This window comes from Sycon ciliatum, chromosome 4 (assembly GCF_964019385.1).
Source record: "Sycon ciliatum chromosome 4, ocSycCili1.1, whole genome shotgun sequence".
In the NCBI taxonomy this organism is placed as follows: domain Eukaryota; kingdom Metazoa; phylum Porifera; class Calcarea; order Leucosolenida; family Sycettidae; genus Sycon; species Sycon ciliatum.
The window spans coordinates 6199148-6212829 of record NC_088646.1 but is presented as its reverse complement, the minus strand read 5'-3'; the positions used below and the strand labels follow the sequence as shown (position 1 = coordinate 6212829).

At 46.6% G+C, this 13682-nt stretch overlaps 2 protein-coding genes across 2 annotated transcripts; one reads left to right on the top strand and one right to left on the bottom strand.

Moving 5' to 3' along the window:
• The first annotated feature begins 2361 nt into the window (after positions 1 to 2361).
• On the top strand, positions 2362 to 10059 carry LOC135814132 (ribonuclease P protein subunit p29-like). The gene is made up of 6 exons (XM_065327198.1): positions 2362 to 2877; positions 5907 to 6118; positions 7095 to 7169; positions 7921 to 7982; positions 8559 to 8660; positions 8990 to 10059. The coding sequence occupies exons 1-6, from the start codon at positions 2626 to 2628 to the stop codon at positions 9124 to 9126; spliced, it is 840 nt and encodes a 279-aa protein (XP_065183270.1). The 5' UTR covers positions 2362 to 2625; the 3' UTR covers positions 9127 to 10059.
• Positions 10060 to 10132: 73 nt separating this feature from the next.
• Positions 10133 to 13593, bottom strand: LOC135814131 (uncharacterized). The gene is made up of 5 exons (XM_065327197.1): positions 13068 to 13593; positions 12385 to 12692; positions 12103 to 12149; positions 11488 to 11826; positions 10133 to 11119 (listed from the first exon to the last, which is right to left on the bottom strand). Exons 1-5 carry the CDS (start codon positions 13459 to 13461, stop codon positions 10897 to 10899), a joined length of 1311 nt encoding a protein of 436 aa, XP_065183269.1. The 5' UTR covers positions 13462 to 13593; the 3' UTR covers positions 10133 to 10896.
• Positions 13594 to 13682: the final 89 nt, after the last annotated feature.

Here is a 13682-nt window from a genome sequence, read left to right as displayed (position 1 = left end):
GGAGATAGGACGGTAATTGCTGGCTTGTGACTTGGAGCCTTAGCTCTTGTAAACCGGAACAACCTTCGCGAGTTTCCATGCTGCTGGAAATTCACCCGTCGAAAAGGACACATTAAAAATACGGCCGGGGGGGGGGGGTACGATATCGACGGGGCAAGTTTCTTCAGGACATCATTCGTAATGGTGTCCAAGCCAGGACTGCGGCGAGACTTTAGTCGGGCGATAGCCTTTCTAACATCCGCAGTGGTGGTGATGACCTGAACAAATGTTTCATGAAGTTGGCTGTGGGCACGAAGAGCTGGAAGTGATAACGACGGATCATCCGGCACAGCAACGGAGGCGAACTGCTGGTTGAGGACTGTAGCCTTGTCGAAACTGCCAGAAACTGGATGACCGCCTTCATCAATGAGGTGAGGAAGGCCACGATCCTGCTGACGATTCCGCTGAGAACGAACAAACTGGTACATGTTAAGGTTACCTGACGCCATGCTGGCCTGTATTATGCCAAATAGTCACGGTGAAGAGATCGAGATAAGTTTCGTACTCTGTTACGCTGAACTTTGAAGGCAGACTGGTTAGCTGGGGTTGGGAACTTCCTATATCGGCTGTAGAGTTCGTACTTCAACTTAATGGCAAGTACTAAATCTCGATTAACCCACGGAGGATATTTCCTAGATACAGCTCGCTGGGTGGAGGAAGAGATTTTCCGATAAGGCGACAGGTAGTGGGAAAATGCATCATTCAAGGAAGAGGAGAATCTGGCTAATGCGTCGTCGACATCTGGTGTGTCCATGAGATCATACCAGTTGAGCGAGGAAAGATACATATTTACTGCTACCCAGACAGAAGGTGGCACTTGCGCAAAATTGTATGGAGTGGCTGGGGAACTACGGGCAGGATAGCATGGTACTTCCTTTGCAGGCGTTCGGGTTACAGTTCTGTAGAAAAGGGTGGTAACTACCTGTGAATGGTCGGACGCACCAAGCGGGGCAGCATCGTCGACAGAGAATACTGATTGAGGACGATTGGTAGCGAGCAAGTCTAGGCACGACAGGGTTCCGTTAGGAGAGGTGTGAGTGGGAAAATCTACCAGCTGGGAGAGACCGAAGCTGGAGAATATATGCGAAAGTTCCTTTCCAGCGCGTGATGTAGCGTCACCGCTCCACCAGTTAGAGTTGTGAGCATTGTAGTCACCAGTGAGGAATATATCAACGGATGAGAGGTCTACAGCCCGTAGGGTATCCGTCATCATGTCACAAAATGAGGTAAGTTCAGGTAGGGATTGCGAAGGAGGGCGATACTGACAGCCAATGAGTATAGGATTATAGGTTCAAGGCATCTCAGGTTCAAGGATGTCAGTGAATGCGGAGACAGCCGTGTCGACGCAGTGGGAGGCAAGTACCAGGGTACATCATTTTTTTTACATCTGCGAGAAAACATTCATGGCATTTATGAGAGAAGAAGGAAAGAGGACTAAAGAGCTACGAGTTAGTTACCCTATAATATCCACTAACACCACCAGTTACTTTACAATCAGCTCATGCGATAACGTTGCACGACACTGACCAACGGTCCTGACGTTCTACACCTAACTGGCGATCAGCTCTAGCACGCCTTGGATGCGCACTCCAACAGCCTTTACTTCCAGCTTGGAAGGTTCTAAGTTTAGTTATAGAGCTGATCGCCAGTTATTATACTATTTAGAGCGTCACTTATAGCTCTTTGGTCCTCTTTTCTTCTTATGAATTTATCCCTGGCTCTCCACCAGAGTCTATAACTATTCATGCATTCCACATGTTATCCTTGGCACTTCAGACATTGGATCTACATGTATGTGTAGATGGTGGGCTACGACATAACAGGTGCTGGCTGCTGTGGGGGAAGACTGTTTATAAAAATCACTTTGAGGAGGAGAACTCAGCCATCAAGACGGCATGGTCTGATGTGCCAAGACTGCAAGAGGAGGTTGAATGTGGTTGAGTTGGTTACTGAGGGATGCTGCTGCCTAGTAATTATGGTAATGGTAAGGACTAGATCCGTCTGGTCAGTTGGCATGGTTGGGCACCACTGCCAGTCTGCCACCAGCCGTTTGGTTGCAGAAGCCAGCACTCAACAGGTCCCTTCTGTACGACTGACTGACAGTCTGTACTCTGTAGAAACTGTTCTGAACCTGAGTTCTGTCCAGCCCCCCCTTCCTTCGTTACAGACAGATCTATCGTTCGTACATCGTTGTCTAGCTCGTATGCGCGCGCCCGGCCGCCCTAACAACACTTCGTTGCTCTAGCTACGTCATGTCATGTCATTTTTTTACTTCGATCTTTTTTTGCTAAAACAGTGAAAGAAGCATTCTTTTGCAAAACACAGTCAATTCAAACTGGAAACATAATTCCGATGATCTTGAGCTGGGCTGCACTGTGCTGTTCGACTTCGAGTTTCCATTTGACTTTGTGATTCGACCCGCATATGCCTGGTGCTTCAGGAGTACAGTATTATTATTTGTTAGGATAGCTATTCCTACCGCAAACTCAGGTAATAAAGGTCCTTCTTTTATTCCAATCGTGTATCGTCAAGGCTAGAGCGTCACCACCTTGGATGTAGCTGTAAGGCTGCCTGTAGTGGTTGAAGATGGGAAAGAAAAGCTCGAAGAAGAAGATGATCGGCTCTCCTTATGGACAAGGCGGCTTTCAGAAATCCCCAGGCTCTCAGTCATGGCGTAGAAATTCTCCTGCAGGAACACCGCGTTACCAGCGGACAGTAGGCTTGAACAAGGCCAGTACTAAGTCTCCTGGGAAGGCAGTAATCACACCTCATGCTGCTAGTCCCGGCGCTATCGCCACTCTGCAAGACCATAAAGTTTCTTTCAGAGATGACTCTCAGGTTTGTACAATGCTAGTTTTACAACACTGTCTTTCCCTAGTATTAAGACTCCAGCACTATGATTGTACGTCATAGCTGTCACTGCTGTCCCTCATTTCTTAGTATTGAGGATGACCAGAACGAAATACAGTAAAACCCGAAACTAAAGACCACCGTGACTAGCGACCAGCCTGGTACTACAGACCACTTAGCCAGGCATGGACGGTCTCACTTTCATTATGGTTGTGCGGTGCGAACCTCTAACTAAGGACCACCTGCCACTAAAGACCGCTTCCTCTGGCCCAAAGGGGTGGTCGTTAGTCACAGGTTTTACTGTATTGAATGTTTGGAATGTCAAGGTCAAATAAATCCGGAAGACTTGAGCGTTGTGGTGTACTCAGGCGGTTCGCGATGGCTTGGAAGCTAAAAGGAGCATTCGAATGTTTTCTTTATTATTAGTCGAGGCTCTGCATCATTGTGTGTCCACGGTGACACCGTGGTATTTAAGGAGATACTGGTTCTCGTGTCGGCACTTAGACACCATTTCCGAGCGCTTGTTGAGGCTGGATGGTGACCCTAGCGTGTTCAGGATGTGGTACTTTTCTCTGGTACAGAGGGAACACCACTTTGTGATGTTGGAGTACGCTCGGGCGCGGTCTTTTATCCTCCATTGAACTTCGTACTGGGCCGAACAAGGATCTCCTCAAATACCACAGTGTCACCTAAATATGTCTCCATAGCCTCCTGCCTACACCATTCACACACCTTGCTCATAACACCCTGCCCACACCAGCCATATACATGTACACTGCGCTAATATCACACAGCTAGCTCTGACATTACCTCTACAGCCTCCTGCCTACAACATCCGCACACCTTGCTCACTACCTCCTGCCCACACCAGCCACACATTCTGCACTAACATTGCACTGCTAGCCCCCTGCCTTCAACAACCACACACCCTGCTCACAGCCTCCTGCCTAAAATAACACCGCTAGCCCTGAAACCTACAGAGCCCCCACAGTCTCACACAGCTTTTCATACAGCGCTGCAAGACCCACCCTCTCCTGGCATATATACCGGCATGGTCGGCACCCCATCCTCAAGTTGCCTGATAATTGCGAGAGCATGACACTTGAAGTAGCAGCAAACCGGCCTTGATTGTCCTTGTTGTTCTGTACCGTTACATCTAAAACTGTGCGCTACAGTGATATGGACCAGGTCAGCTTTTCTTCCTCACAACCCGTTGAATGGTGAACATCTTGCACAAATTGCCTTGCATTCTACTGTAGCGCTGTTCGCAATGGGTGTCTAATGTGTGTGTGTGTGTGTGTGTGTGTGTGTGTGTGTGTGTGTGTGTGTGTGTGTGTGTGTGTGTGTGTGTGTGTGTGTGTGTGTGTGTGTGTGTGTGTGTGTGTGTGTGTGTGTGTGTGTGTGTGTGTGTGTGTGTGTGTGTGTGTGTGTGTGTGTGTGTGTGTGTGTGTGTGTGTGTGTGTGTGTGTGTGTGTGTGTGTGTGTGTGTGTGTGTGTGTGTGTGTGTGTGTGTGTGTGTGTGTGTGTGTGTGTGTGTGTGTGTGTGTGTGTGTGTGTGTGTGTGTGTGTGTGTGTGTGTGTGTGTGTGTGTGTGTGTGTGTGTGTGTGTGTGTGTGTGTGTGTGTGTGTGTGTGTGTGTGTGTGTGTGTGTGTGTGTGTGTGTGTGTGTGTGTGTGTGTGTGTGTGTGTGTGTGTGTGTGTGTGTGTGTGTGTGTGTGTGTGTGTGTGTGTGTGTGTGTGTGTGTGTGTGTGTGTGTGTGTGTGTGTGTGTGTGTGTGTGTGTGTGTGTGTGTGTGTGTGTGTGTGTGTGTGTGTGTGTGTGTGTGTGTGTGTGTGTGTGTGTGTGTGTGTGATTGCCAACCTGTCGGAAGGCTACCTTCTTGCCAAAGCATTTGGAAGTTGGACTAGTTCCGGCTCCACAATCCAGTGTGTCGTTACTATAGCTTTCATGGCTGAGGTTGTTGGTATGTCTGTTGGCTCTGGGTTCCCAGTACTCTAATTTCAGAAATTTTAGGTGATCAATATTTTCGGTGTGAGGGCAAAAGGCCAGGTTAGGTGAACGGAAATTTTCGGTACAGAGAAGCAGTTCCCTATTGGATTAGGTGTGTCAGTGTTTGTTCGGTGTATTGATATTTTAGGTATGAAACAGATGCACCGAAAGTACCGAAAATAAAAGTACACCGAAAATTTGTGAAATTACAGTACTCAGTAGCCGAGGCTGGTTGGTAAAGTAACTCCAATTTCACTTCAAGGTACCAGTGCATCTAGTGTCTGCTTCTATCAAAGCAGCGTGCTGTCTTTACTGGTTACCCCAGCAAGTGTAGGGTGTGCATAGGTAACTGTCTTGGCCGTTTTATGCCGATGTACTCCGTGTGGTGTAGACCAGGTGTGCATTGGTGGTCGATTCACATGGCTTCGCCAGTTGTGTGGATTAGACAGTTATCTGGCGCAAGTCTTGATCTGTCTCATTCAGATCTTGTTCGCTATCGTTGCTATAAGAGAAAATCTGTGGGTGCACATCCAGTGCATTTGCAGATTTGCGTGCTTCTCTTGCGACGGGCGTATACATGGTACATGGTACATAGTGTGTGTGATTATGGTCGCACACGTCTTTCTTCTCTTTCTCATTCTCCTAGCTCTTCTTTCATTCTCCTGGGTGGTTACCAACAGCCAGTGTATGCCGTAGTATGTGGTGTGGTGATTGTCGAAAAAGAAAAAATGGAAAAATGAAAAATAGGGATTCACTGGCCAGAAAAAGTCACTTCAATCAGCTGTGTGGTGGATACCAGGCTAAAAATAGTGGCGGTCAATTCATCAGCCTTGCAAGCTGTTGAATGGTGCAATCCCAGCACAAGTTGCTATGTCTATCATAGCTGTTCGCTATGATCGCTTCCGCGATGGGCAGGTCTGAGGTGTGTGTGTGTGTGTGTGTGTGTGTGTGTGTGTGTGTGTGTGTGTGTGTGTGTGTGTGCGCGCGCACGCTTGTGCACATGTGCATGTACATATTTCTCATGTAGGGCAATGCCGACGATACACATCCACTTACAGACCTTCACCTCAAGCCAGTGGGCAGGGCGGCTGACCTGATGACGAAAGTTATTGTTGTAGAAGGGCCTGCTAAGACAGCGTGGCGGCGACTCCCTCGTGGAACACACAGTCGTAACAAGAAACTGTCTGCAAAGGAAAGACGTTCGCTTGGTATTGGCCGCTTTCCAAAGGGTGAGCAAAGGTAAGGCTTCACTGAAGTCTGTTTCACTGTACTCTGTTTGCAGACAATGCACCTGTCAGCTAGAGGCGAACCTTGCTCCCATGACACGGCTAGTGGCTTTTGCGACAGTAGTAAATTAATGGGAGTAAAGAAAGGGGGGGGGGGGGGAGATGTCAACTGACAGTTCTGACGATGGGTGATTGGCCGGAAACGTCAATACTTTTCAACATTACTATAAAAAGGTTTTTAAATGCAGCGCATGCGCAGACTGTGAATAGCAACTGAATAGAACGGTTGTCAGTTGGCAAACCCCCTTTTCTTTATAATGTAGTTGCGTGATGTTCACAACTTTCTTAGTACTGAGAGTGTCACTTGTTAGACTTTTATCGCTTCTTGTTCAGCTGAGCACTGGTATTTGTCGACTCATTCATACGAGTAGTATCAGTATGAAGTCGTGCTCCTATAGTGTCGTTGGATGTTATAATTTCTATTTGTGAATAAGATTACTGCTCCCTGTTCCTTAGGGGCCATCCGGCATTATCGATAATTTTCACAGAACGAAAAGGTTTAGTTATGACCCTCCCCCACCCACCCATCCCCTTCAACGAAAAATAATATATTATATTGACTTGACAGCTAGAATGGATTGATGTTTCAGCTATCAATAGTTTTCAAAACGAAACTCTCCTCAACCCACCCACCCATAAACGAAACTTTTTTTCTCTTCGTGAAAAGGATCGATAATTACGGACAGCCCCTAATATGAAGTTCGTTTGGTTTCCTATTTGTAAGCTCCTATTCTCGTGCTTGGTGTCTCTGGAGAGAATTGCTTTGTTGTTTCACATCAACACTGTGCTCTGAAAATCCTTTCTGCAGATATTCTATACAAAATGTGTTACACCGGGCAAGTACTTGTGCGGTATAAGCTAAGCGGCTTGTATGCTAGGTTGCTGTTGACCGAACCTTGTGTGTGTGTGTGTGTTTGCGTTGTGTTCAGATTTGATCTGTTTCTCCCACTGCACGACCTATGGCGACAGTATATAACAGAGCTGCTCTCGCTCAAATCTTCTAGGTAAGGTAGTCTGTTGGTATTATGTGTGATGGCATCATTCAGTAGGGATTGAAAGTGCTACTTACGTCATACCAGGCTGGAGTCGTGATAGCACTGACTTTTGGATCCACGTGGATCGAGGCATGTTGAGACCATTCTTGGTCTTTATAGCAGTTTAATAGTAGATTTGAATAGTAGATTTTTTAATTTTAATGAGGTTAGACTGTACTACAGTCCATTCAGAAAAAAATGAATTTCTAGCTTTTGGCCATAAATGGGTCAAACGTTGAGTTTTTTTAGAATTTTTTTCTGCAATCCCATATGGAATCCTCTTCCAATTATGTTTCTGAAGTTTTTTTGTCCAAAAAGCAAGCCATAGCAAGAATAGGATTTCGGCCAGGTTTTGCCCCAAAAGCACTGAATTGGGAAAAACCATCAAAATCCAGGCCGTTTGACCCCGCCTGCAACAGTGCATTCTGCGGTTCGAACCCCAGTTCAGGCACCCTTTTTGGACCCTTTTTCAAATTTCAAAGTTCGCAGCACTGCACTGTGTACGATGAAATCACGAAAAATCGCCAAATACGGGAGCTCGCCAGAGCCAGGACCCATCTTTTTATGAATGGACTATAGTATTCGTGATTGTTACCGGCACATACATACAGTAAATTACAGTAAATTGTGTAGAACCTGTCAGCTGGTAAGAAGTCTGAGACTGCAGTGTAGGACGTGGCCTGGAGTAATTGCTCTGCACTCGCACTGTCTTTGTGCACAGGTTCCCGCACGTTCTCGAATCGAAATTGCAGAAAGCCGACTACCACGGATGTCTTGTTACTGGTAAGTCATTGGCGTTGGTGAGCTGATGAGAGACTGACCTGTGCTCTAGCTACCTTGCTCTATTCTCACAGCACGTCCAGTAGCAACAGTGCGTGTGGAGTCAGCAACTGTATCTTCGGCTTCTTTTAGTCAGACCATTGTAGTGGTGTCCTATTGATGCGAATGCCTTGAGTGTTTCTCAACACTTTTGTCATGGAGACATAAATCCGCCTAGATTTACTTCAAATGCGGTCAACAAAGCAAGGGCCCACGAGCATGCTCTCTCTCTCACTCTCTCACTCTCTCTCTGTCTGTCTCTCTTTCTGTCTCTCTCTCTCCGTGTCTCTCTCTCTCATTATAGTCCTGCGGTATGAATATAATGTTTATGTATGGTAAACATATGAATGGCTTCACCCATTGCGCAATGACACAGTTTGTACTAGGAACACCCTACACTGCCACCTGGGAATGCTTGTCTAAGGTGTTGAACTGTGCCATCTTGCTCAGTGTACTTACATGCCTTACTCATACATTCCATTGGCAATACACAATGGTCTTATTGCATTGGCTCTGTGTTCTTGATTCCTTTACCCCCAGTTGCCAAGTCTCGCTGCCCAAGCTATGTTGGGACCACGGGCATTATCTTGCAGGAACTGCAGAATGTCTTCAAGATCGTAACGAGGGCAGACTGTGTCAAAGGTGAGGTGTGGTTCTGGGCTTTATCTTCCTCCATGTGATTCACCTACTCATGGCACCTCAGCATGTGTGTATATTTAATATGCCGACGTGTATGACACTGTATGTATACATGTATGTGTACGGGAGCCTGAAGCTTCAAAAGAATCGAAAGTACTTGTTGCACTGCAGCATGTGTGTACATGAATACTAGTATGCCGATGTGTATGACACTGTATGTATTTGTGTACGGGAGTCTGAAGCTTGTTCTTTTCTTGAGTTTTATTGCATTTTGTCTCCGAGACAACAAATTTGGCTGATGCTTGCTTTTTTGTTCTCTTTCTTGTTGACAGTTATCCCGAAGGCACACACTGTGTTTACATTTGAGCTAGGTGGCTTTCACATGACTCTCTATGGCAATCAGCTGGGCTCAAGGGCCAGTGAACGCTCAGCCAAGAAATTCAAGTCCAAGCCAACTATTGATCTGTAAATGCGAGCAGAACGTGCTGCTACAGGAGATCGTTGAGCACATAGACCAACACAACTGCTTGGGCTGGCCGCAGTATGAAAGGTAGCCGGTATACGCACGGCTGGGCAGCTACGGGGACGGATCGCTTCTAGTTAGTTTTGAATGCCTGCACTGCTTTTTGCACCGCAGTACCAATGTATCACAGTACCAAGGCATCGCAATACCAAGGCATCTTAGTACCAAGGCTTCTTGTGTGCCAGGTGATACGTGGCTTGTAGTCTTTGTTCACTGTCCCGACTTGTCAGCACAAGGTCCACACACCAGAAGGCCACAGTGTCAACAGCCATGTCCAGCCTGTATGTCTTCAATCACTCAACGCAGCCAGCCACCTGTGCTCAAATGTCTACTTTTGGAGAATGTGAGTACGACTGCTAGTCAAATGTTTACTCTCGAGTTTCCGTGGACAGCATATTACATCGTGATAGTGTATTGGGTTCTCGGCTGGGCTGCTGCTGGACTCTCAGGCGCGGGTACATCATGGAGATGCTTGGTTGCAATGATCATGAGTACGATAAGCCGGGTAGCAATGTTTTCCTTCGTTGCTACACCAGTGCCTTGGTCCTGGCCCGTGCTGCGACCCGTGGACTTCAGTTCATTGCCGTATTTGGCGAAGTGATGACCGTAATGGTCAAGTACAGTATTCTACAGGCACTGATGTCAATGCAACCGTTTCCGGTATTGTCTCTACGTAGTCCCGTCATCATGCGGCTCCTACAAGCTCTCTCTCTCTCTCATGGAGGTAATTATTTGATGGCAAACCACTTTCACCTATCTCCAATTCTTTGTTTTACTCCTTCTGGGCCATTCCAGTGTACTTCTCTGCCTCCCTTGAATGGATCCTAGTTTTGAACCACATGCAGGTCATGTGATTTGTGACAACAAACCTAAAAATGACACATGGGCTGTGTGTGTGTGTGTGTGTGTGTATGTGTGATGTTTGGACGGGACAATACTAAGAAGTTAGTAGCAGTGTTTGCTCTGCCTCCTTCATAGATACGGTAGTAGTGCAAGTAACAATTATAATGATAATAAATGATTGCATGTAAAACTGGCCGATCAACACACGAAAAGGGAGAAAACACACATGCGTTCTAGCTGGTAAACAAATCAGGTCACGCTGCGTAAATAAAACAAACGGATGAACAAACATACGTCTAATGACACTGATGTGCAGGCAAAATAAGTTGAGAAGCTAGTTTGTATGGTGTCTAATGACTACATGCAGTACAAATTCAAAAACCATTATTTAAATTCCACTTTCTGCCGCTCCTACTGAAGATTCGATCATCATAAACAAAACGTGACGATATCATTGGTAATAAAAGGTATAAACAAAATAAAATGATTGAAGTGACATGGACAGTGCAGTGAAGACATTCGCATAAGTATGATACATGACTCTATGGATGAGTTAATTCATTAGCATGCATTTGTCAGGTTGATGATGGCGTACCGCCATGCTATGAAATTTGTTATGAATGTTTTGAAGGTCATGCATGGTTTTGGCTGGCATGTGCTATGCACTGCTTTGAAGTCTAGTTTGTTAGGCAGGGGATACAGCAGAGGAGCCAAATTCACTGATCTATGGTCTGCCATGCATTGCCGATAGTTGAAGCTGGACGTCCTGCTGTCACTGTGGCAAAGCATGGATGTGTGTAAGAGTGTGAAGTGATAAAGCACGCACACACCAGTATTTTACGACTCCCTGACGCACACAGGCACATCGCAGACCTATGAAGAGCATTGGTTTACTTGTTTCCTGGCCATATCTGGACTAGTCCAGCCACTGCTGTCCATACTGTCGTTGAATGAGGTGTTGCAGCTGTGCGTGGGACTCGGCGACTGCAAGTGAGCGTTTCTAAACTTCTTCACAAGCTCGGCGTTGAAGAGCGAGGCGGGTGTGTTACTGGCTGGGCGTGTCATGGCGTGCAGCTTTGGTGTGCCTCCAGGTGATCTGTACCAAGGACATAGAACACGCACACACACGCACAGAAAGAGACAGACAGCGAGACAGAAGATAATGAGATGCTTCCACAGGTAAATCTTGTTGGAGAGTATGCCCAACAGGTGAAAGAAGATCTACCGAATAATCCGTATATCATGCATGTCTAATGTTGACCAGACAAAAGGGAAATGTGATATTTTCCAGCTTACCACTACTCTGAGATCAAAAACAAGAAGAAGTCCACCTTGAAGAAAAACAGCTATGCTGCATCACAGCACAGCTTGAACACGTTGCATTGCATGGGTGCATGCAGACTTACAGGTGTGATTGCATGTACATGTATTGTTGAAGGTAGGAGCTTAGTGGGTGCTACTTACCGGGCCTTTGTTGCACGTTTGAGATGCTTCTTGCGATTTACAATGTCCGCAATCAACAGTCCTGACAATGGAGGCCGACCAGTCTCATTCGCTGAGCTGTTGGCTGTTGCGCTTCGCAGTGCACGAGTCTGGGCTCCGGCACTCGGCGAGGGGGATTTGGACATCAGGCTTGGTGACGTGGACTCGGCTACCTGTAATCTTGAAGACTGTCGTCCGGGAGAAACTGACTTGACTGCTAGAGGGGAAGACCATTTCGGCGATGGCGTTCCATTAATTTTGAGTACCGAAAGGGCCTTTGGCGATTTTCGATTTTCCTTGTTCACCGACTTTCTTGCTGGGCTGCATGAAGCAAATCCAAGAAAGTAGCATGAACGTTTCTTGAGCAAAGCTATTCTGACAAGCTTCACATCTTGCAAATGCGCTTATTATGTACATGTACTGTATGAGATGCATGCTAAACTCCTTTAGAGTGGGTTTGAAGGCATTCACATGTATTAGATACTGAAGAGTGCAAAGTCATGCACAATGTACTGAATACGCCTGTACTGGCAGGCACACGTAGATGCCACACACACATACACACACACACACGGTCCACTACACGCTAGCCAGTACCTGGTGCCGTGATCTCGAACCACGTCTCCCTTCCTCTTGTATTGAATCTACACAGGAAAAGCAGCAGATCCAACACGGTGTTTGAGCCACAGCACACGTAATGGCAAAACAGGCGTAATGTTACATATCGCAGCTCACAACTGTGTTGATAAACTATGCAGCAACATAATATGAAACTAATCAAAGGACCCAATTTTCCACATACAGTGACACGATTGGGATAAACGGTACGGATCAAATTGAACAGAAACCTGAATTTGGTATTCCACAGTCTTGGCTTACCTTCGGTCTTGGTTTGAGCTGATGTCTAGCGTAGGATGTGGGTAGAGGGGGTGGAGGTGGCACAGCAGCACGCTGTGAAGATGTCAGTGTGCAAGTTATGCTGTTGCTACTGTTGCTGCTATTGCCGAAGGAAGGGCTCGCTGAAGATACGGCAGCGAAAGTGCTGATAGGTTGTCTTGCCGGCGGCACTGCTGCAAGAGGATTGCTATTCTCGATATCAGCATTGCTTGCTGCTTGCCGCTTTGATTTCCTCAGCTTCTTTTCCATTAGACGTGTTGATCGCTTCACCCCATTGTGCTCACGTAACCCTGGAGAACAGGCAACAACAAACTCTATGAAAGGTGGCCAAGTTTCCTGAATGGTCGTTTGTTTTGCACTGTACAGTAGTCTTTTTAGTATGGCTCTACGTGTAGTGCAACTAGAGGAGTCCAGTGGAAGAGTGGCTTGACATGTTATACTACCCCCCCCCGGACATACGAGTCTGATGCACTGACTGTACACCATGGTACACTGTATATGATTTTCCCAGTACTACATGTAGTATTGCATGGAATGCATGGATTGTGATTTGGGAGGATTGTAAAATTTTCAAATACTTTTTACTGCAATCCTTCTCTCGTGTGGCGAGTCATGCTGGACAAACTCTGCTATACGCCTCCCATAGTATACTCAGTGTCACTCACCTTCAGAATATTGAAAGACCTTGGACATCTGCGATTTCATGGAATTCATCTTACTAGCACACTCATCTTCACTCACAGCAAAGGCATCTTCCCTGCCAACAAAGGCAAGTGCCTGAGCTTTCAGGTAGGAGAACATTCCTCCATTCTCCATTTCCTCGCGCTTGCGACGCTGTAGGATGCGTTTGTACAGCACTGGATTAGTATCCATGGACGAGTACAAGTCATCCAGAGCCCTCTTGGTCGTCTCTGATGCCTGTTGATCGTATTCCTCCTCGGTCATTCGACTGCAGAAGGCAACCCGCATTGGAGATGGCTCGCCATACTCATCCAATGTTGGTGGCTCAGGCTCAGGCTCCTCCTCATCCTGACACGGCGTAAAGCTTCTTACGATCATTGATCCAGTTGATTATGGAACAAACAGCTGTTCGGCTCAAGGTAGAGATCTAAGAATTAGATGGCCAGCAGTGTCTTCCAAGAACATCCACAAGAACATCCACTTCGTCCACGAAAAGTCAAACATTAAAATTTTGCTGGTTCCGATCAGGTCTTGTCAGTCTCCCAAGAAATTCAAATTTGCCGCAACGAGGTAAGTTAGTTGCCATAGGCAACGAGACG